The sequence below is a fragment of the Physcomitrium patens genome, chromosome 20 (genome assembly GCF_059467195.1).
Source record: "Physcomitrium patens ecotype Gransden chromosome 20, ASM5946719v1, whole genome shotgun sequence".
Lineage (NCBI taxonomy): Eukaryota > Viridiplantae > Streptophyta > Bryopsida > Funariales > Funariaceae > Physcomitrium > Physcomitrium patens.
This window is the reverse complement of record NC_143429.1, coordinates 5,076,012-5,098,320: the sequence shown is the minus strand read 5'-3', so window position 1 is coordinate 5,098,320 and position 22,309 is coordinate 5,076,012. Positions and strand designations below refer to the sequence as shown.

General features: G+C 37.0%; 2 protein-coding genes and 1 long non-coding RNA gene across 10 annotated transcripts; 1 reads left to right on the top strand and 2 right to left on the bottom strand.

Annotated features, from left to right (window-relative positions):
• Positions 1-1,810: 1,810 nt before the first annotated feature.
• Positions 1,811-5,857, bottom strand: LOC112273488 (two-pore potassium channel 5). Of its 3 annotated transcripts, none has more exons than XM_090245330.1 (5): positions 5,610-5,857; positions 3,894-5,269; positions 2,901-3,387; positions 2,498-2,575; positions 1,811-2,296 (listed from the first exon to the last, which is right to left on the bottom strand). In XM_090245330.1, the coding sequence occupies exons 2-3, from the start codon at positions 5,243-5,245 to the stop codon at positions 3,243-3,245; spliced, it is 1,497 nt and encodes a 498-aa protein (XP_090101456.1). In that variant the 5' UTR covers positions 5,246-5,269; positions 5,610-5,857; the 3' UTR covers positions 1,811-2,296; positions 2,498-2,575; positions 2,901-3,242. The 3 variants fall into 3 exon arrangements, with proteins under 3 accessions (XP_090101456.1, XP_024358128.1, XP_024358129.1); XM_024502360.3 differs by having other exon boundaries at positions 5,402-5,845; XM_024502361.3 differs by lacking the exon at positions 1,811-2,296 and having other exon boundaries at positions 2,341-2,575.
• Positions 5,858-10,430: 4,573 nt separating this feature from the next.
• On the bottom strand, positions 10,431-14,055 carry LOC112273041 (GDP-L-galactose phosphorylase 2). The gene is made up of 6 exons (XM_024501369.3): positions 13,107-14,055; positions 12,707-12,882; positions 12,486-12,545; positions 12,033-12,269; positions 11,566-11,751; positions 10,431-11,348 (listed from the first exon to the last, which is right to left on the bottom strand). The coding sequence occupies exons 1-6, from the start codon at positions 13,207-13,209 to the stop codon at positions 10,728-10,730; spliced, it is 1,383 nt and encodes a 460-aa protein (XP_024357137.1). The 5' UTR covers positions 13,210-14,055; the 3' UTR covers positions 10,431-10,727.
• A 4,681-nt stretch (positions 14,056-18,736) lies between these two features.
• Positions 18,737-22,074, top strand: LOC112273176 (uncharacterized). Of its 6 annotated transcripts, none has more exons than XR_016498994.1 (4): positions 18,737-18,982; positions 19,239-20,430; positions 20,690-21,173; positions 21,313-22,074. It is a non-coding gene; the product is annotated as an uncharacterized LOC112273176 (long non-coding RNA). The 6 variants fall into 6 exon arrangements; XR_012216160.2 differs by lacking the exon at positions 18,737-18,982 and having other exon boundaries at positions 19,157-19,941; positions 20,137-20,430; XR_012216157.2 differs by lacking the exon at positions 18,737-18,982 and having other exon boundaries at positions 19,157-19,967; positions 20,137-20,430.
• The last annotated feature ends 235 nt before the right edge of the window (positions 22,075-22,309 follow it).

Here is a 22,309-nt window from a genome sequence, read left to right as displayed (position 1 = left end):
ATAGTTAATAACAATGTGAGTGGATGTTGATTCTAATCTACAATTCTTTTTGTTATCAATGCTTAGAAATAGAGACAAATATTTCAATAGTTGACTTAATCTAACCATCACATTAGAAAAAGTACAAGATTGATTTTGCATGCTGTAACAAAAATTGACTTACAAAATTTTACATAGGCATATTAAAATATGAATAATTTGATTGTTGATTATGTAAAATTAATATCTAAAATTAAGTTATGATGTTGATTATGTAGAATATATTAATACAAAAATTGTATATAAAATTTTAAAAATAGATTAAATCTCTTTACATTGTATCAATTTTGATTAATTTGATAGCATAATTTGTAAATATAAAAATCTTTGCAACAGACTTGTTTAGTACAAAAAATAATATAATAGAAAATAATATTTCTAAAAACAACAAAAAAAATGATTAGTAAAGTGATTAATATCTATATAATAAGAAAGTTTACATATAAGACAAAGAGATAAAAAATCCTTCTTATTGGCCAATTGGTTGAGACAAAAGAGTCTTCTTATTGGCCAAAGACATATGTTGTCCTTTCACAATGTAAAAAATTGTGTTGCTCTTTTACAATTTACTTCTCCAAATACAAGATATTAATGTTTCTTTAGGAGTTGTTGATTTTAAACTTTACAAATTAAAATGTTATAGCTTTTTTTATGCCTAGTAGTACAGGTTTTTGTTAGAATATGTATAATTAATTTCAATAACTAAATATGTATTTGTATATTTTAAATTTTTGGTAATATTATATAGTTACAATGTGCTTTAAAGATTCTACAATATGATTTACAATAAAAAAAAATTTCAAAATACAATGCATCTATAACATTAAATCTAAGATATTTTGCAAAGTAATATATTTTAAGATTAGTATACAATTATTTAGAATACAATAAAAGTCTAAGCTTTAATGATGTACTATTTTAGTACTACATTTATATCAAATTTGCATTAGATATTGTCTTTAAACAAAACCAAAATAAATTGATTAATTATCTATTTATAATTATTTATATTTTTAATGAATAAAACTATACTATTCACATTCAAAATAAATTATTATATTTTATAGCATTATAATATTTTTAATTAGTATACTTTCCAATTCTTTAGAACAAAAATTACTAATGAATTATAATTTAAAATATAGCTTTGAAAAAGAGAATAAGATTCAAAAAAATGTTGTATTTCTTTTTTAACACATAAAAGCCATACAACCAACACTTCAAATAGATCAATTTGTAAAGAAGTAGAATTAATATTTTCGTATTGGATGAATTGTAACCAAAGATTTATCTTTATTTCTTGCATAATTACATGTAGATTAAGTAGATAACCTAAATTTATTAGTAATAAATAAGTAATATCAAAATAGAGGTTTTGCACCAGAAGGATTCTAACCACATGTGGGTGATAACCAGATGTAGTTTTGGCTATATTCATTAATTTAATTGAAAAAACATAGATTACTGTGGGTTTGCATTGTATGTATATATAGTATTTTTCTATTTTCCATCAGGTAAATGAAATATATATTTTGAAGTAATAAAAAATAGATGGTAAATATTTAATTTTTAAAAAAGTAAGACATTTTTAACTTCCATCAAAACATACACATCTTTAATCAACTTCAAAAAGAGCCAACATACTTGATTTTTGCAGCACACAATTGTAGATAATATGGGCTCCATTTACTTGTTCATCTTTTGAAATTTATTTTCAAATTGATTATACATCCCGAAAAAACACTAACCCAGACATGTGAAGATATCAAGATAATGAAAAACATTTGTGATTTGTTTACTTATTGTCCAAATTTAATAGCTTCTTCTTAAACATAAAACTTCAAGTAAATAAAGGAGCTAAAATTATGGAACACATTAGACAAGTTTGAATTGTTACAAAACTTATTTGTAAGATTAAAGTATTCTCATGCTATCACTATTTTTACTACACAATATACACATTTTAGTTATTCTATTGAAAAGACCTGAAGATTTCATGAACCATAAACTACTTTTAAAATTTAAAGAATCTATAGATGCTATTAGGGTATATAAAAGATGTTTGAAAGAATATAAAAAATATTCAAACTTCTAAAAGTTTAAAGAAGGCTATCTGTCACATCCAAAATCCTCTAGATAGATAGAGAGATGGATAGATAGATATATTAGCATCTTGTAATAAAATAATCCAACAACAAACAAAAATGATAGTCGGAGATTGTTCGTAAATGCCCATATTTAACAGTTCAGTTATTACCTGCAAGATATCAAAGAATGGATGATGAAGCATTTTGGATGGCATTTGGGAGAACAGATGTCAATTAATACATTCTTTGTAAATATGCACCGATGTGAACCACATTACCAAAATGATCACACCAAAATAGTGACACACATAAGATCCATCAATTGTTACAACACAATAATTGAGTTTTACAACCCAAATTGTATCTATCACCTCAGCGTTGAGTTGACCGAAGGTAGACAACAATCGTGGCTCCAGGCTTGCACTAGTACATTTGTGCATATAATTTCCCTGTACAGATGTTTCACACCAAAAGTGTTAGAACGGTGGCAAAAGCAGAGCGGTATTTAACATGCGAATCAGAACCTTGTATGAGATTTTGTATCCAACAAGCATCAAGACAAACGAACAACATCAGCTCTGAGAAACAATAACACGATGCCAACTTCATTTCAGACACCCTGGTAATGAGAAACCTCAAAACCTCTGTTAATATCAGACACAGGGTGCTTCTAGTACACAACCCATAAGTAACAATCCAGCCTACTTTAAGCATCAGCACCATCATAGATAAGCAAAAGCATAAACAAAGAGTTTAGAGGAGTGGAATTCTCACAGGTTTTGTTTCTTGGAGCCATCGTGAACAAGAGGATTGCCTGGCCATAACTTCGTCATGTGACCAAATCGTAGGAAGAAAGAGCTACTTGGTGAAGGATGATGATCAATCAGTCACTAACAAACACCAGAACAATGTTGTTCGAATAGGTCTATTGGATTGTAGGTGGTCAGTACCCGGATCTCGAATGACCTATTACATTTAGTACACAATTTTGTACAGTTTGACTATCAATAAGCATACTACCTAGAACCACCCTTGGGACGGCTAGCCTTACAGTGAGATACTCTTCAGAAACTTCAATGGAGCTGGGACTGAGGTGTTATGGAGTTGTAAAAGAAATTAATTTCCTTCTTGGAGACGAGCGAGAGTGATTTTCCCCGCATTGTTCACGTCAAGCTGCTCAAATTGGTGAGATATGTCAGCGATTTCATGGGCTCCGATTTGCCCCATCTCCTTAAGCTTGTACAAGACAAACTCTGCTTTGCTGGAAAAGCGCACATGACAAAGAGATCAGATAAGTAGGCTCTTTCATCCAAGATCCAGAACACTGCAAAAAAAAAAAAAAAAAAAAAAAAAAAAGAAGAAACAAGAAACAAGAAGAGGCTACTACAGAATGAACCTAAAATGTCATGTTGACTTATCCTGGCGCAGAACACAAGCTTGCTGGTTCCGATCCCGTTTATGTGCTTTTCAGAAAATGTGCTATTCGTAAAAATCTCTATTCAAAAAAGCGCTATAAATAAAAATAAAAATAAAAATAAAGTACACGAAGCTTGTGTTTTATGGACCGATCTAAACCACACTCCTGTATAAATAGGTTTCTTAGCATGGTCATTAGTTGACAAAAATGTAACAGTTCCTAGTCTAATCCAAAACATCCTCGTCAAGGAACGTATCACCTATATCGCGAACTCAGTGTTAAAGAAAAAATTGAATGAAAGTACTGGAAATAATCAGCAGGAAAGATAGTTCATGGGAAAGTTTGTGAACCTAATGCAACCGTCATGATCGAGATCCGCTTGCACCAAATCCCCCACAGTAAGCTCCCTCTGCAGCACCCACTTCGCAATCAATCGATGGCGCTTATCAACTCTCGCCTCTGCAAGGTACAGGAAACACCGCGCCACCGCCAAGGTACTAAACAGCAGCCACAACCCCGCGAATAGGCGCCCATAAAACGTCTTGAATGTGTGATCACCGTAACCCACCGTCGTGATCGACATGATCGTACAGTAGAATGCATCCACTAGCGCCAAGCCCTCGAACTTCACCATCATCACGGTGCCAATGATGATGCACAAAACTGGAACACCCAGAGCCAGCCCCACTTTCATGCGAATACGCATCCGATTGCCGTGCTTAGCATTCAGAAAATACTTCTTCGCGGTGCGGTAATGGCTCCCCTCAACGGCGCTCAGAAGCAAGTGTTCTTGTTTGTCAAGGACATAAGTCACCATACCGCTAACCAACGCATCGATGAAGCCGAAACCAATCAAGACAAAGAGACAGCAGAAGAGCTTTGCGAAGGCAGTCACTGGAACAATGTCCCCATAGCCAATTGTACACATGGTGACAACGCAGAAGTAGAGCGCGTCCACAACGGATGATGTCTCAATTCCTGAGAATTCGCCATTTTTCCAGGCGTAAATGGCTACCCCGACTGCAAGGTATATCATCAACCCTATTCCGGCATGAGTAACTATTGCAGACCCTTTCTCGAATTGAGGACGTTTCAGCATGGGCCCCCCTTTCTTCTCCCGGTGCATGTTCGACAAGGCCGGGGCCGTCTGACATCGATGATATGTTTTCTTCGCCGTCTTGGATAACTTGCCTTCATCGTCGAGACCGGATGGTAGGCTTCGCGCAGTCGGAATAGCGGCGTAACGCCCGTCTAGACCATTGGAGCAGCTTCGGGATTCGTTGCTTTCAATGTCCACATGGTTAACCCATGTCCCATAGCCCTTGTGTTCCGCATTGTGAAGCAGTGCTGATTGCTCGTCGCTATCTTCGTCGCGGAGAAGCGCTTCTCGAAGTTCATCGCTGTCGTCATCGTCGTCGCCGTCCGGAAACAAAAATCCTAAGCTGAAGGAGCTCTTCAAACTCCGACCTATGTCCGGGATATCTAAGGTGCTTGTCCAGGAAGCTGGTTTCTGGACAGATCCAAGCTTGCAAGACGCGATGCGACGCGATTGGGCAGCAGAGGTCGCGGTAGTTTGATTCGCACGAGGCATGGAACTGGAGCGGGTGAAGACTCCATTCTCCGGGATAGGCTGAAAGATGTTACCCTCCGTGTACGCCACTCGCAATTTCCGAGGTGCAGGTGAATTCAACGAATCGTCCATTGATCCAGTTCCTATCCTTGTTCCCTACGCGATTGCAACGGAGATTCAAGCCTCGCCGTTCCAAAACAAAAAAAACCAAAACATAAACCCCAAACCTAACCAAACGATAAAATATCACATTCTAACGTCCACAAACACACGAAAATTCACAACCACCTTCACTTCCTTCCAGAACCAAACGCTTCAACGGCCGGGAATTGACGGCACCAAGTCTTAAACTGCAACTTCATGACTCCACAGACGCAACGCACGACCCTTCCAAAGCTGTTCTTCGCTACAACCTTACGACGCAGCACAGCGTCCTCTACGGAATCCTCTTCCAAATACACAACGAATCTCAACTATGACAGAAAACCCCACCCACCCTCGTCTCCAAACGACCCAACGCCACCGCGTCCTCCGCATGCACGTACTTTCAGCACACTGTGGACTCAATTGCAGGCAGGTGGTTCGGCCCAGCAGGGAGGGATTCCAGGCAAGCTCTCATGCGAGTAACCAGCGACACCACAGGGCATCTCCGCGATCACATCGCATAACCGGATCATGAACGCTCCAGCGCGTGAAAACAGGGTGCGTGTGAGAATGAGATCTAATACAAACACGCGGAGGTGGTGGGGGAAGACAAAGGCGCACGAGAATCTATTGACGGGAGGCGGGGGGGGCAGATAATTCTACAGTTTTGGGTGGGGGAGCGGATGGGGGATGGTGAGACTCATGCATTCGTGGCGGATCTGTTGGGATTCGAGAGCGCGGCGCGTGCCACCAAGCGAGCGAGGGTGTGAGTGAGGGTGTCAGTTTGTGAGTAAGTGAAGTGAGTTTTGTGTGGGAAAGTGTGAAGAATTGTGGTTCCGTCGGAGCGGAGCAGCGGCATTCACGGTGATGGCGTTGTATGAATCATCATACCCTTTGTCTTTAATGCTTGCTCTTCGCCTTCCGCTTCCGCTTCCGCTTCCTCGTCTTGTCCTCTTCCTCTTCTCCATCTTGTGGATCCGCCTCCATCAATCCCCCAATGGCTGCGCCGAAACTCTTCCGCCTCGAAACTCAAGTCACTGGATGAATGATACTTGGGTGGTGGAGGATGAACAGCTGTGTGATGGATGGATGTTTTCGGTATGTTGTGTGTTGTGTGTTATGATGGACGGTATGTTATGGTGTGTTGTGGATGAAAGTCGTCCGTGTGTCTGTTTCTGGATGTTCCACTCTCTCATTTCTCAATAAAATTTATATCAATTAATAAAATAAATATGTTAAAACATGTATGTAGTTTTTTGTCATTTTGGTAAAGTAAATTGAATGATGCAACATGGAGCAATTTTATAACGTGAGAAATAAAATCAAATGAAATAAAATAAATCATGACATTGTTCTTTTTGCAAAAATAACCACTTTAAATGAAATGTATTGCATTTCAATGTGATGTGTGTTTTTATTTCTTTTTGTCTTTCACATTTGAAATGTATCAATATATAAAAGTATGTGTGTGTGCATGTATTACGAAATATAGACATAAAATCTAAACTTAGTTTTATAAACTCATTAAGTTTGATGTGGAAGAATCATTTTTATTTAGTTTATAAATATAAATTTTATAATATTACTTACTGCATATTTTATAGAAGCACTTTTCAAAGATTTTTTGATTATAGATAATAACTTCTATGATTATTATGTAATTCATACACAAATAAAATATCTAAAAGCTCAAAGATGTCAATATTTTAAAGAAGAATATAGATATTTGGATTATATCTATATTAAAAATTAATTAATGAATCATTATATAGAATTTGTTTTGAGTTTGTTCATACAATTCTCTTGTGCCGCATAAAAGTAAATATATTCAATTAAATTCAAATTCCCATATTCAAATTTTATCTTTAGAAACCTGCTGTATTTTATTTTATTACTTAAACATGAGGCAGTATTTTGATTAATTATTGTTTTGGTGATTGGAAATTTTGGTAAAATTTCTACAAAACTTCATAAATTCTAAATTTACTTGAAACACATTAGACTGGAAGCTCTATTCAGATTGTGAAAAAGCAAACTGAATTTCCTCTCTCTCTCTCTGTTTTTTTTTTTTTTCTTTTTTTTTTTTTTAATAAAACCTACTATGTATTACTTGAAATATTTAACTAACTTTTTAAATCTTAATATAATTTAACTAATTGATGTTTTAGTTTCCACCATTCAAACACACAAAAATTACAATTGATGTAACAGTACACAATATTAAAAGTTTTGTGTTATATACATTGGTCTAAAACCTCAGAAAATATATATATATATATATATATATATATATATATATATAATTTTATAAATATATTCTTAAGGTATGCATCCAACATACATAATTTACAATGTATCAGTTATTCAGGTGCAACAAACACATACTTGATATCTTTTGAAAAGTTGGTTGTAAAGTGAGAAATCTATTTATAATATCAATTCTAGATTAAAACTCAAACTCAAAATTAAAACCTTCACTAGACATTACAAATGATTCTCTTATGGAAAGATACATTTAAAAGCTAAGTTAATGTAAGTTAACAATGAAGAAAAAATTTGTTCATAAACATAACATAAATATACGAAGAAACAAAGCAGCAACTCTGCCACCTCGTCCTTTGTAAACAACAAGCGGATCCATTTAATTGAATAAGTCCTCCATTTTGTGAAAAACAAATCAAGCTCTTGTCTGTCTAAACACAAGCTTTCACTCCCACTGACAACTTATCAGTCCACCAAGGCTACCCCCACCACATGACTTTGATGGCCACTACTACACCATTCCAGTTATTTATTTATTTTGGTATTTTTATTATTTTTGGTAGTATCATAGGTACAGTTGACAATTTACAATTTAGATTTGATTTCTCTTCTTTGGGGATATTATTCAATATTGGGTACAACCTACCATTCTTTTGTAGTTTGAATTTATTGGAGACTCAATTTTTATAGTTTTAGACCTCATCAATGACTAAATTCAAATTCATTCTAATTTGACAAACAAAAGTCAAGATTGGAAAAGTAGAACATTGAAGGTGGATTCTAGTTAGAGTTTTTTTTGTGCACTAAGTCATATACCAACAAAGAGAATGAAGTTCTATTATGGCATCAACACTATTATTTCTTATCATAATTTGGTAAACATGCATTAATGTAAGAATTTTATTATATGGTATAGAAGATTAACTTTTGTGAAGTATTCTTTGATTCAAGGGGAACTTCATATCTAAAAAATCATTTTGAAAGGCCATTAAATGGACCAAATTACTAATTTATTAGAAATTTATATATGTTTAAAAATCACCTCTTTAAGATGGGTTCAATGGAAATTCTAAATGAACAATATTATTTATGTCATGTAAGAAAAAAGTCCATGCTACCTCATTTTTTTCTCTTAGTACTTTAACTTATTTTCTAAGTTTAAAACCAACTTAAGAAAACTTCTCAATTTCAACTAATCAAAGCATTTAACAGTTAAGGCCTCTTACCCCTAAAATAGTATTGCAACTGTAAATACTTTGTAAAATGACAATTAAAAAACAAAATAAAAAATGTTATAAATACATTAAAATTTATTGATATTTTGAAATATTTTTATTTTATAAAATACTTAAATTAATTTATAAAAACTTATGTGTCATTATGCCACTTGCATATTGTAGTATCATTTTCATGTTAATAGAAGTTAAACTCTTTGGTTAGATTTCAAAATGAAGGTTCATGACAATAATAAAATAAAAAAACAAAGATACCATTGTTTGCCTTTATTGAATAAAATGGAGTCAACTAATATTTTTGGTAAAAAAAAAATCATATATATTTTCACATACACAATACATTCATATACATAATTTTTGCTTTTGACATGTGAGTCTCTTACCATTGACTACTTAAATAACATATTATTGTCAAAGACATGGATTTTACTTTTTCTTAGAGAAGTTAGATCTGAAGTAGTAAGTCTATATATATATATTTATATATATACAAGAAAATGTCAAATAGACCCATGCTTTCACTAAATAGACTCACTTTTGATAAAGAATATGGTAAACATGATGAATGTAGTTGGTTTTTATTGATTGCAAATCCAATAGTAGAGGAATGAATCTAGAGGTTATTTTTTTTTCTTGAGGATGGTTAAGACAGGTGGGTCAATTCAATAAAAACTTGGGATCGATTAAACATTCCCACATATATATACATAGATATATAAATCATCAAATGCATAGATATTCATAGCCTTTACTTCAGATGTTCAATAAAAATAGTTTTCTACCATTTTATTGACCAATGACAATTCTATTACCCATGCCAAAGATATTTGATATCTTAATTTGCACAGAAAAAGTCTTTCCAAAAGAATATTAATAATACCTTAAAGATAGTAGGTTCCAGATGGCCAAGTAAACTGTTTATTGTGTATAGATTAAGGTGCATTAATATGTTTAAATAGAAGAAAAAAGTGCACACTTTCTGTGACAAATATGACCTAATTTGGCAGAAAATATTGGTGGTCAATGCAGGGAAGAAGGTTAGTTAGGAAGTGGGTCAATGCCACACAAGATGTCCATCAAATAAAAAAAGTAAACAGACTTTTCATATTAAAATAATCATGAGAGTCAATATTTGTGAAGCAAGAGCAATAATCTATATACGATAACTGATGATTTTTTTGAAGGAATGATATATATAACTGATAGTGTACATGTCTCGAACTTGTATAAGACCGGGGAGGTATCAGAAAGACTTCCTTCAGTGAGTACTCATCAGATGAGTACCGTTTAGAAATGACCCCTTCTGCACGGGTGTTGATCGCCACGTGCTAGGCTGGAAATGGTACATTTATTCATGTATTGTTTATGTTAGTTATACTCACACTGCTCCTAAAAGTATTTTGTTATGATACTGAAGTAATTAGAAGATTAAGCTATCTTAAAGATATTTAGCATTTTGAGAAATACCCTAGCTGAGGTAGAAGGCACATTCGGAGTGAACAGAATGTTTTAGCTCTCGTTTTTCAAAGAGTAATAAACATGGTCACATCGCAGTGACGATGAAAGTTTTATTAATCCACCAAATCGCTAGAAAGTACAATAGAGATGAATCTCATACTTAAAAGTAGAGGCATTCATGATTCAACTGTCGTACCAAAAGTGAGCATACACGTGTAGACAATATAAAACAGTGTCTAGTATCTTGGTAGAATCTACATATTAAAAAATGTTCGCCAACCAAAAGGGTGACAAAAATTGTTAAGAGTTCTTGAGTAGTCTGCTTGAAGGAATGAGACCCACTTCTTACTCAAGCTCCAACTTATGGTACAGGATACATGTGAAATATGGTTCCTGGCAAAACCAAACAAGAAAAACTTCGACATACAAGTACATAACAGAGATCATATAACACATACAGACGCGGCCATAGTCAAGTGTCGCTGAACTGAGTCGAGACGAAAAGGCCAACCCTCCTAACCTTCCACACCGACCCCTTCTCCAGGCACAATAGAATCCATAGAGCTGGTCTTGAAACTGTCCTTCACACTGGCTTTGTGGTTGCCATTCTCGATGCCATTGCAAGCTCCTACGTTCACAACATCTCCCTGGTGACATCCGTCAAAAGCCGCCTTCAAGCATTCTGCTTTCACTTCGTCAAACCGCTCTTGTGGAAGGGAGACCTCAGCCAGTAACTTCCAGGCATAGTCCTCGGTGGCCATGTCGTAATCCTTCCTCCTCTTGAGCACAATGTGTCCGCTTATCTCCCACACGGCAGGGTTGACTTGGGTGTCGAGAATCTCTTGGTCAACTTCACCTCGGGCTTGTCGCTCAGCAAAGCACTGAGGGAGGAGAAACACCCTGGAGCCCCGATCGGCGATGAGAACATTGTAAGGGATGTTGTTATCTTGAAGATAGATGCAGGCGTTAGCGACAGCTTCAGAGAGATCTTCCATGCTGTTGCAGATCTCGAAGACGAGGCCCCTGACAGGGAACTCGGTAAGCTCGTACACTTTGACACCACCTTTCTTTCTGCCGTAGGGGATTCGCACAGTAGGTGCTCTTTCAATCGGAAAGGGAGCTGCCAGATAGTAGGCCTGCAAGTCCAAAACCCATGCAAAGTAATTAGCTGTGTTGACTTCAATTCGGAGTACACCATCCGAAAAATGGCAATATTGCTGCGAATTTCTTCGGAATTGACCGTGATATAACTACTCTCAACGGCATTGACTTCTTTGAACGCAATTGCTACACGTAATTAGCTTGAGCGTCAGAGACAGCAGACTTAACCTGCTACATGGGCATGTACTCTACCTGGAAATGCAAGTGGTTGATTGTGGCAAATGCACCCAAGCTGTTGTAACCTAGGCGGAAATACGGATTGTTTGCCTCAGCAGCCATGTGCAAAGCCAGTAAGAATGAGTCCTGATCAATTCGTTGTGGTAAGCGGTCCAACACTCGAGGAACCAGCAGAACATGACCATACTCGATAGGGCTAACCTGTATATCTCCTTCAATGTTAATACTGAGGTATAACTTTTATACATCCAAATTAGACCCAGAAATCAGTTAATTGAGAAGCATAATTTTGAACTCACATAAAATAGTTTCAGAAAAAAATGTAAAAAAAAACTTTAAAAATAAAAGACCTGCAATACTTTAATGATTCTACAGTGTATCAGGATGTATTGTCGACCTAGATTGCTGAATAGAAGGATTAAAGCCACAGTACAGTTTTAAGTGAAACATAACAAAAACAATAAATGCTTGGGTAAGCTCACATTAATGGCAATCACGTTCGGACTGGCTAGCACTGGAGCCTTCTCATAATAATCACTGACTTCATCTTCACTAGGCCCAAACTGGAACAAGACCTCCTCTTGTCCTACTTTGGTGAAGTTGAACTTCTTCGGATCGAAAGCTTGAAGAACTTGGTCAACGCGAAACTCTGTGGGGCGTTTCTGTGAGTGTCTACCCTCATTCAACTGTGCAATAAAACCATACTCTCCAGGCAGCATCTGCGAGAACAGGGTACAATACTGAGTGTTGAATACAGAGTGTGGACTCAGAATAGGAGGTAAATTGTTTCACAAAGTTCACTGCAAGCAGGATTTAAGCACCAGTTATAAAGTACTCCATATTTGACTGTGTTCAACCTAAATCTCAGTAAATGCTCACAACACTCGGGTGCTCAACAACAACTCAAAGGGCACAATGTTATCGTCAGGTTCTACCTTTGTTTCACAGGCTGTTACGTCATAGCGGAAAAGCCCCCGGACCATGCGATCCTCCCACTGTGCCACAACAGAGAATTTAGGAAAAAAACCATGAATCAACAAATGAAACCAAACGGACGTCTCGAATGAGAGGATGGTACAGGGTAGAACAGTGAAACGAAGCTGGGCTAACCGTAGCAGGAGAGTAAAAAATTCTACAACACCACGTGCACACAAACCTGTGCAAGGAGCAACTCATCCAGAAAATAATTCTCTTGCTGAGAATCGTCAATTCCATAGCCATTCGGTTTTCCCACACCACCCGGTATACAGTGATCTCCATTGTTGGTGTGCACTCCCTTGTGAAGGCTTGAATTTTTTTTGACTCCGAAAGTGTAAAGCGGCAACTTAGCTCCTGTCCATTAGTTCAAAGTAAGGTCAGATACGCCCAGGTTTCGAGGAAGTAGACACATGGGCTTTTGTTACACATTCAAAGTTCTCTGAATGAGATTTACTCCACGTAAAGTGAGAAGGAACGACGTGCAAACTACTTCTGTTACTACTCTAGGAGCACCTCTGAAAAGTTCGGATTTATTGCAACAGTAATGCAAACACAGAAGTCGGCTAGGATGAACTGACCAGGAATGCAGCAGTTGCCGAGGCAATCCCGACCGCATCCAGGAGCTTGATCTAGTTGCTGGTTGATGGAAACCAGAGTTTCCACCCTCCTGATGGTCAACATTTTCGAAGGTTCTGTCCTCCTTTTCTCCTTCGCTTTCGGCAAAGAAGAATGGAGATCCTGGTGCGTTCCCTGAGAGAACTGCACACAGGGAAAAGGTGAAGTGCCAACCTCCTCCGGCTAGAGCAGAGAGGTCTGAGGGACGACCGCCTTCACTAGGGGTGGCCCCCCGGCCGCCGTGCAAAGAGGGAGAAGACGAGAAGAGTTGAGATTGTTGAATTCCTGCGAGGTAGAGGTTTTCACTCATACGGACACGGTGATCGATTTGCAAAGCCGTGATGTCCACTGGGACAAACCGGGCGTTTGTGAGGAAGTGACACTCTTCTTCCCGTAAGTGGCCAGCGTTGATATCCACGGACACCAAATAAGAAAAGAACAGTCACCTCAGACCAGTATGCTCCAAGATCGTCACTTGTCAAACGTTCTTCAAGAAGAAAAGCGATGAATAAAACCCGGATTTGGGTGCAAGAAATTTGCCACTACACACTCAAAACACAAGTCTACCAACTGAAGCCAAGTAATACGGATGACTGCAAGTTGCACAAACTCAAGTACATCAGCGCGGTCTAAATCGTACTGAAGGGATTGAAAGATGCCAAGACAACGGAAACCACAAAAGATCAAGGAATACGATTGAAGCCGGAAACCCCAGTGCTTCAAGCAAAACCACAGTAAGAGGACTACACGAGCTGAGCTGAAATCTTTATGGTGAAGCCTTTATCTTAAGCCTGGAAGGAAGCAAGCTGCCATAGCATAGAACACTCCGATGTGAAACTTCAACCACCGCACAAGACGATCTATGCAATGATGGAACTCGATAATGGCATAAACCGAAACTGGCTCAGTCTGTCAGCTCTAGTTACAGTAGCAATTGTGGGGGTTGAGCTTTATATGTGTTGCATGTGAAGTCTGTAGGCTACGAAAGCCTCTGTCGAAAGCTCCTATCATGCGAGATCGACATATCCACAACCACAGAAAATTCGTGGCCCAACGGAAATCATCGACGTAGGTATATTCCTTTGCATCTTGGCAGTTAACACAGTCATAACGCATATATTCCGAAAAGATGTGTACATGGTAATCTCAGGATCGGCTGATTGGGAGGCCCAAATTCACCTCTTCGGAAGAGGTCTAGAACGAAAACCATGCAGTTCGGCACCTTTCGCTGCAGTATACAATTTGGGGACACACGAGATACGACATTTGAGTAAAGCAATTATCGTTACATTCCATGAGATGACACAACCCCATAAAAAAGTAAAACATGTCTGCAAGGCGCCACCCTCGCACAGATTCCCGAACCACGACTTAATCCTGTGGTAACTCCAGCTTTCGCAGATGAACCATAACTTCAAATGTAGGTTAAGGGGTGTACGAAGGGCAACCGAAAAAGCGGGAGACGTTGAGCAAATGGATCCATCTACAGTAAATCGAACAATCGCAGCCAAACGATTTGTCTTAACATTATCAACGACAAAACGGAATCGTTCGGATTAGAAATTTTCTCGCGAAGATGCTTGAGGAGGCATGTTCTCTGCGCTTACCCCCTCGCCGCGTTGAATCCCTTCCGAAATCTCCGAACCACAGGAACCCAAAGAGAATATGGACTTTATTCCAAGGGAACCTACCTTCACATCATCATCCCAAGAGGTGAAGGGCTCGGTTCCTTCTTCACCTTGTCCAGCACTTCCTCGTGGCAGTAAACGACATGCACATTCAACTCTCGCTTCAGCACTCGGGGTTGGACCTTGCCCAGCGAATTGATACCCAATTACACCCACGAATTTCTTGCTCCTCCGGAGTTTACACCGGTCGCGGCCTCTTCCCCGTCTCCAGGGGGGATATTCAACAATCCCACCGAACACTTCGAGGCTGCACCAATGAATTCCAAAAAGTGAAAACGTGCTGCACAATTTTCACCCCAGCAAATGAGATTGGCCTTGGGCGGCGAGCATGAGAGGAAGACCTGGCTACACAGCGCGAACCAAGCCGCGCTTTGTTGCGTGCTCCAGCAATTGTACAGTGATCGGCGACGCGGAATGAAATACGGCGTCGATCTACGTTTCTTGCGTAGAAGCGTTCCGACACCAGTCGTTAGTTAGTGTCCTCACACGACTCTTTGCCGAACATGTGCAAATTCTCCTGCTGTTCTTCAAGCTCATGCATTTGGCTAATTAAAAACCACGAGTGGACGACCGATCGATCCACTCATCCATCGACCCATGTTGGAAGACACGCACTCCTCGTCCTCATCAACATCAACACGCTTTGCCAATTCGAAACACCCCTCCATTTCTCGCCAGTTTTTCGCCCCCATCTTGGTGCCTCGCATCAACGATGTCGCCCTTCCTCATCTGCATCCCATCGTCGCAACCCTCCAATCCTAATCCTAATCCTCTTCACATCCCACAAACCCATATCCTGATTCTTGTATCAACCCATGCACCAAACCCTAATTTTCGTTGTAACTCACAAATCGGGATCCAAAATTTAGCGTTAGCGAGGCCTATGTCAATTGTGATGGATTCAAACAAGCGAGCTTTGATATGGACTTGAGCATTTTGCTACAATATCTTAACTTTCCCAACAGAAGGATTCCACTCTATTGTGTACTCATTTTAGGTCATTTTGTTAGATGCATTCCCTTGTATTTGTTGTATGGTTTAGTTATTTTTGCACAATTTTTTCTACTTACATTATATTGTGTTATGCTTCTGAATTTGAATGTTTCTCATATTTTGTATTTTGTTTCATGATTAGAGCATGTGCATAGAATCTGTCTGTGATATACCAGTTTTCTTCTACATTTCCATTTGTTCTATTTACTTCTATTAGGAAACATTTTTCTTTTCTTTTCTTTTTCTTTCTAAATGTAATCATTTTGTAACACTTCAAAACTTGGATGGATACATTTAATAGGATTCAAACATGGCCTTTTTGGGTGATATTTCACCTATGATGAGATCTCAAAGTATTTAGGGATATTTCAAAATATCACTCGATACTTTGCCAAATCACCCACCTCGCCAAGTAGGTGATTTTGAAATCCAAATATTAAAAAAGAGGAGGGTGAAATATCAAAAACCGCGTCACTTGCCTTAACTCTCTTCCCTCTTTGACTCCATATTAGGTGGTAATAAAGTTTGAATCAAGGATAATATCAAGGAGTAATATCAAGGAGTAATTAAATTTGAAGATTAATATTTTTGGATTTGATAATTTGAATGATCATGGAAATATCAAGTGCTAAATCTTGATTAACCCCACCCTCCCTCCTCCTCCCCTATTAGAAATTTATTGCAATATAGACTTCAAAATTTAGAGTCTTAAGATTCTAAGCTTAGAACATTATAATTATGTGTTGTTTATATGTTTTTTGTTCACAGTTTCTACTGGGTGCACTCCAAAAGATATTACAAATGAAGACAATTTTACATATCTTTGAAATTACCAAAGAAACATAATATGGTTTTGAAGATTTCATCCATATTGAAAATTAACATTAATAAACTAAAAAGAATGAAGTATGTTGCTTCAAATATAACATCATCACTCACAAAGTCTTATTTTCATCAAAAATAAAATAAAATAAAATTACATGTGCATAAATGATATTGATATATCTTGGTAGGAAACCAAATTGAAAAATCATACAACAATATTAAGTAATTGTGTAAGTATATATATATATATATATATATATATATATATATCAAAATAAGAATTCATTTCTTTTAAAAACATATCTACAAGAATTATATATATATATATATATATATATACCAACTCAAACTTGTGCCATATCAAGCATATAAATCTTCAAGAAATAGATATTTGCTCAAAATCAATATAATATTGAAAATGGAATGGCTATTGCCAAAGGTAAGAAAACTAAAAAATCTTGAAACAAAACTAAGAACTAGAAAGGCATTAATAAGAGTGAAGAAGGTTTCATTCTTGCCTCCACATATATTATTGATGAAGAGTTGTGTGGCAACATCCTGTAGGGCCTCCAACATGTGTCTAATTTGCAAGACATGTGTCTTCACTTGCAAGGAAATTTTCCTATATGCGTGCCACATCATTTGCTTGTATCACAAGTTATTCATACTTGCAACACATAATTAATTTTTTGGCTAAGTTTCTAACCTATTAATCAATTATAAACATGTATAAAGTCAAATATGTGTCTATGAAGCTTCTAAAAAGCTTTGCCACAAAATAATATCAAATCTACCTACATTTATCTTCTATCTAATATTTCTTATCTAAGTAAATATGTATGTCTATAACATGTTGTTGGATACATAATAATAATAATAATAATAATATTTACAGATAGTAAACTAAAGGTCTTTAAATTGGTTAATAATTTCTTTGATTTTAGCTTGATTATGGCCAACTAGTTATTCCTTTTCTTTTGATACTTTTATTTTTTTGGACACATACACACAAACACACACACACACACATATATATATATATATATACTTTAAAATTTTATCTTTTAATTGTTTTTGGTAGCTTCAATTTTTTGTAATTAAATTTTTCATAAATTAATATTTTTTATATTTACTATTATATATTAATCCTTAGATCTTTTTTATTCATTAGTTACTTTATAAGTTTATTTATTTCTTCATATTATGGATGGTATTGTTTTAACATATTCAAGTTGAGATTGGTATGATGTTGGATCATCAGAATGAGGGTTAATAAGTTAAATTCTATTTTTAGTATACTATTTTTAATATATATATATATATATATATATATATATATAACGTTTTCATTATTCGAGTGTAGATAATTCATCCAAAAATTATACTACCAAATATATATTTCAAAGTCATAGACAAATTCGGATTTCACTTTGATACATTGAGATTTGTGTGTTGTGTTAACTTGAGATATCACTTACTTTTCTTGTAAAGTGAAAGGAAAATATTTAGCCTCTTGCCAATATAAGTGATATAACCTTGGATCCCTTTTGAGGCTAACACCATTAGAACCACTCTCAGTATAGTCTCTAATTCTTGAACCTCTCAAGAAATCTACATATGCATTTACAACTCCAAAACAATTATCCAGAAGATGATACCCATTATTTTATCAAAGAGTTGCAACAACTATGTAAAAACCTTAAATGATGCCTAAATCCAAAAAATATATATGCCATTAAAGCTTTTTGCCTTAAGAGCCATGTGGAGGTTATTCAAAGTTGCACAAATGATTAGTTTTGATTGAATAACATACTTTCACACATGCTTTAGTTCACAACACCCTTGCTTTATCAAAGTTTTGATGCAACTGTAGAGTTGTTCCCATAACATTGGGACAAAATCATGAGAATTCATTTACCAGTAGAAAGTATCATGTAAAGTCACCAACTCCCTATTACACTTTCCAAATGTGCGCAAAAGTGTACCACTTCAGGAGCTTTACTCTTTATTTTGTAGTTCAAAATACAGAATAAATCACTTTTCTTCTCAATCTTCTCTCTCTCTCTCTCTCTCTCTCATAGAATAAGGGAAGTTACACATAAAACAACAAGAACCCACAATCTAAAGCCACCTAGTTGTAATATATAAATATACATGTGATGCTGAAGACAGAGTTGGACTGATTACAATTTGGAATACTTTGCTAATTTATTCCTTTATTTGACTAAACATCTCATAAAACAGCTCAAAACTTTTTCCCTCTCAAATGGAATCCACACAGTCCTTGTTAAAGACATGGCAGCTAGCCTGCATTACAAGTTGCAACTCAACAAGTACACTTGAAATCCTATTCAATAACAATTCACACATGAAATTGAACCATATCTTATACTCAAAAATTAATAATAATAAGAACTAACATATTTCTCCACTATGTAGCTGATTCTCCTTCCATGAAACCCTAAACCTAATCCAAAACAGTGAAACCGTTTTGTTTTGTTTTGTTTTGTTTTCTTTTTTTTGGATGTTTGTTGCGAGGGTCGCGTGGTCGTGGGAGTGTCACCGAAAAAGGTCTCTCGATGTGTGTAGATACCATTTCTACGGCCGCGCGGTGTGACGAGCGCTGGAGCAGTCATCGTACACTGCGACCCCTGCCGTGCGCTGATTGCAGAGTACCTTGCCAGGCAGAGTTCACACAAGCGCCGAGCCACGCAGACTTGGAAGTTTCTGGTGCAGGGGAGCAGGGTACGATAGAGAAGATGTGGTCTAGAGCCACTGCGGGAAAACGTGATCATCAGTGTGGTGGATTCGGGGATCTTGGCAGGCGACAATCAGGGGCTCACCCCCCCCCCCCTCGGCTAGATTTTCACCTTTCGCTCAAGCTTTTAGCCGAAGCGTTGCACCATTTGGATCAAACCTCTTTGGTATGCAAAACGGGCACGTGGATTTTTCTTTTCTCTTGCAAGGTAGACAAACTTTCTGTTCGGAAGCTAGCTCGCTGGCTCCAGCGGCACCCTGAAATTCTGCAAATCAACCAACACTAGGGACCGAAAATCCTCGGATGTCTGCCGCAACTTGTTACCGATTGATAGCGGAATTTTGCTATCCTCACGCAGGATCGTTTCGATAATATTCGCAAGCAACAGTCCCACAGATCCAAGCACATGGGAGACTGCCCCGATTGAAACAGATCATGTGATACAAGAGTTTTCGGTGTGTTTCCATGTGCCGCCAAACATCCAGCCAATGTGGTGGTCTAGCGTTAACAATGTTGCAGATAGAATTGAACAGTGTCTGGAAGACTGAGCCCTTGCCATGGTGAAGGATATGGCTTACATTGCTTGACTATTTTTTATATACAGTCTTTTGCTTTTCATAATTTTGAACCAGAAATAATATTCTTTTCCTGTGCAACGGAACTTATTTCTAACACCACTGGGAACTAGGTTTTTCTTTTCTTATCTTTTTTCTTGTGGCTTTTGCGTAGGCTAAAGTGAGTTTGCCAAGTAGCACATTTTGGAACGTATTGAATTTGCTTAGCTTCTGGGAGCAGATGGAGTCTGTAGTCAATGCTGACGTCTGAGCATGTTCTTAAGAAATATATGTTAAATTGGTTTTGTTTTATTTGAGATTGTGATGGAAAGTAGAGTTGGGGACGGTGATGAACGCATTTGCTTTTAGTGTTAGAATAAAAGCTGGGACAACTTCTATGGATTAGGAAGCTTAATCCATGTTGGAAAATCAACCTGCAGGAATTATGCTTCCATATTGCTGATTACAGGTGCTTCTTTCTGTCACTTACCACAAATACCCGATGTAAATCACTACAATTTGATTTTTTTTTTTTTTAACATAGGCTGCTTTGAATCCATGGAAGAGTGTTTCCACCCATGCCTTGCTGCGTGGTTGTGCAATATCCCTCAAAGTGTTGAGATCCACAATTGAATTCAATATTGCACTGGGTGCACCCCAAAGTCTACACTGTTCAGAAGCCCAGAGTCTCTGAGCTGTTATAGTGATTATTAATGGTGATTTGGCAGTTATGATGGAGGTATACTTTTGGTCTAGCAGCCCCCATCACACCCTGTGTATTGTATTTAAGCTCACATCTGGTGGGGCTTGTGCAAGTTTTGCAGTGCCCCTGTTATGGGTGCAGCATAAGGTCAGATCAATGTTGGTTAGGTTCTTTCGAAGTGGGCTTTACATACTCCAATTGTCATGTACTCAAGCTCATGCAGTAAAATTTAAATTTTGGGGTAGTTGAATGTCAAACATGTCACAAATGCATGACAACAAAAGGTGGGAGGAATTCCAGAGTGGAAATAGCCATGATGCCAAGCAACTTCAAACTGTTCACATGTGCTGGAAGCTTCAGGATGGATTCCACTCTAGAAATGCCTGGCTAGTTTTAGCAACCTCCGCATTGATTAAAGCAGGGGGAGGCATAAACAGACAAAAAACCCACCTCATCCCAAGTACCAATCTCAATTTGGATTTCAATGAATGGACATGAACTTTGTTAAGGTGCCTTACCCATTTCCAATAACTTATGCATTTCAGCATATCTGCAGTAATTGTATAATTTTTTTAAAAAAAATCTATGTGTAGGGAAATAGAAATCAAGTGGACATAAGTGTTTGCACATTGTTTTGCTCAAAAACAGATTTGCTATTCATGTTTTAGCTCAAGACTCTCTTTGAGACAAATCCAACATATAGCCAACCTAATTCCAACCATGGTTGGTTACAAAATCAAGAATGCTTGATTTCAACCAATTTTTATGACTTGGTATAAAATTATTAATTTCTTGTCCAATGGTGCCATAGAGAAGGCAAAATGAATTAAGTAATGTGAAACCACAAGGTGTGAGAATTTATCATTATTATCATGTCAAGTTGATCAGAAATACACCATCTTATAGGTTGAAAATGGAGAGGGAGGTGGTTGAGAATGGGTTGGCTACTTTTAGGAGTAAACCATGAGACCCTTGCTTTGAAATAAGTTCATGCATGGCATAGCAATGAGATTATGACTATGTTGTTGGGTGCATTAAACCTTTGTTGTAGTTTTCCATTTGGGCACTATTCTAGTCAATGAGAATCACTCATGGACTAGGTACAAGGGCAATGGGGAATTTGGTACCATAATACATTTGAATGAATATCCTAAGTCATCTCCATGTTTGTGTAATGTGTCTCTTCATGTTGAATCTTGGCCAAAGGGAAGACAAATAAGTTCCCCAAACTAGAGTAAAGCTTACAAGAAAACAGTTGAATAGCTAAGACCAAAGTGGCCAAAGAGTATAATAACCATACAATGCAGATAATCACATTGGACAAATGAAGTGAACCAAAATCTTCATGGCTAGTTAGAATCAAACATGGGCTGAGTTCATTGCAATATACTACTTATACTATGCAATTCTACATCAAATGGCACATGTTTTGTTATGGAAAACATTGGAACATTTGTGCAAAAAAAATTGCTATCTCCCTTGCCATGTTATTCCTAAAATATACAACAATAGGTGGAAGCAAAATCAATTGCTCCTAAACTTAACCCTAAGAATGAAATTAGAAGTTCCTAGTAATCACATATCAGCATGTGGCAGAGAATATGTACTCATGCCCTCTCCACACCTCCAGTTGCACCATGGAAAT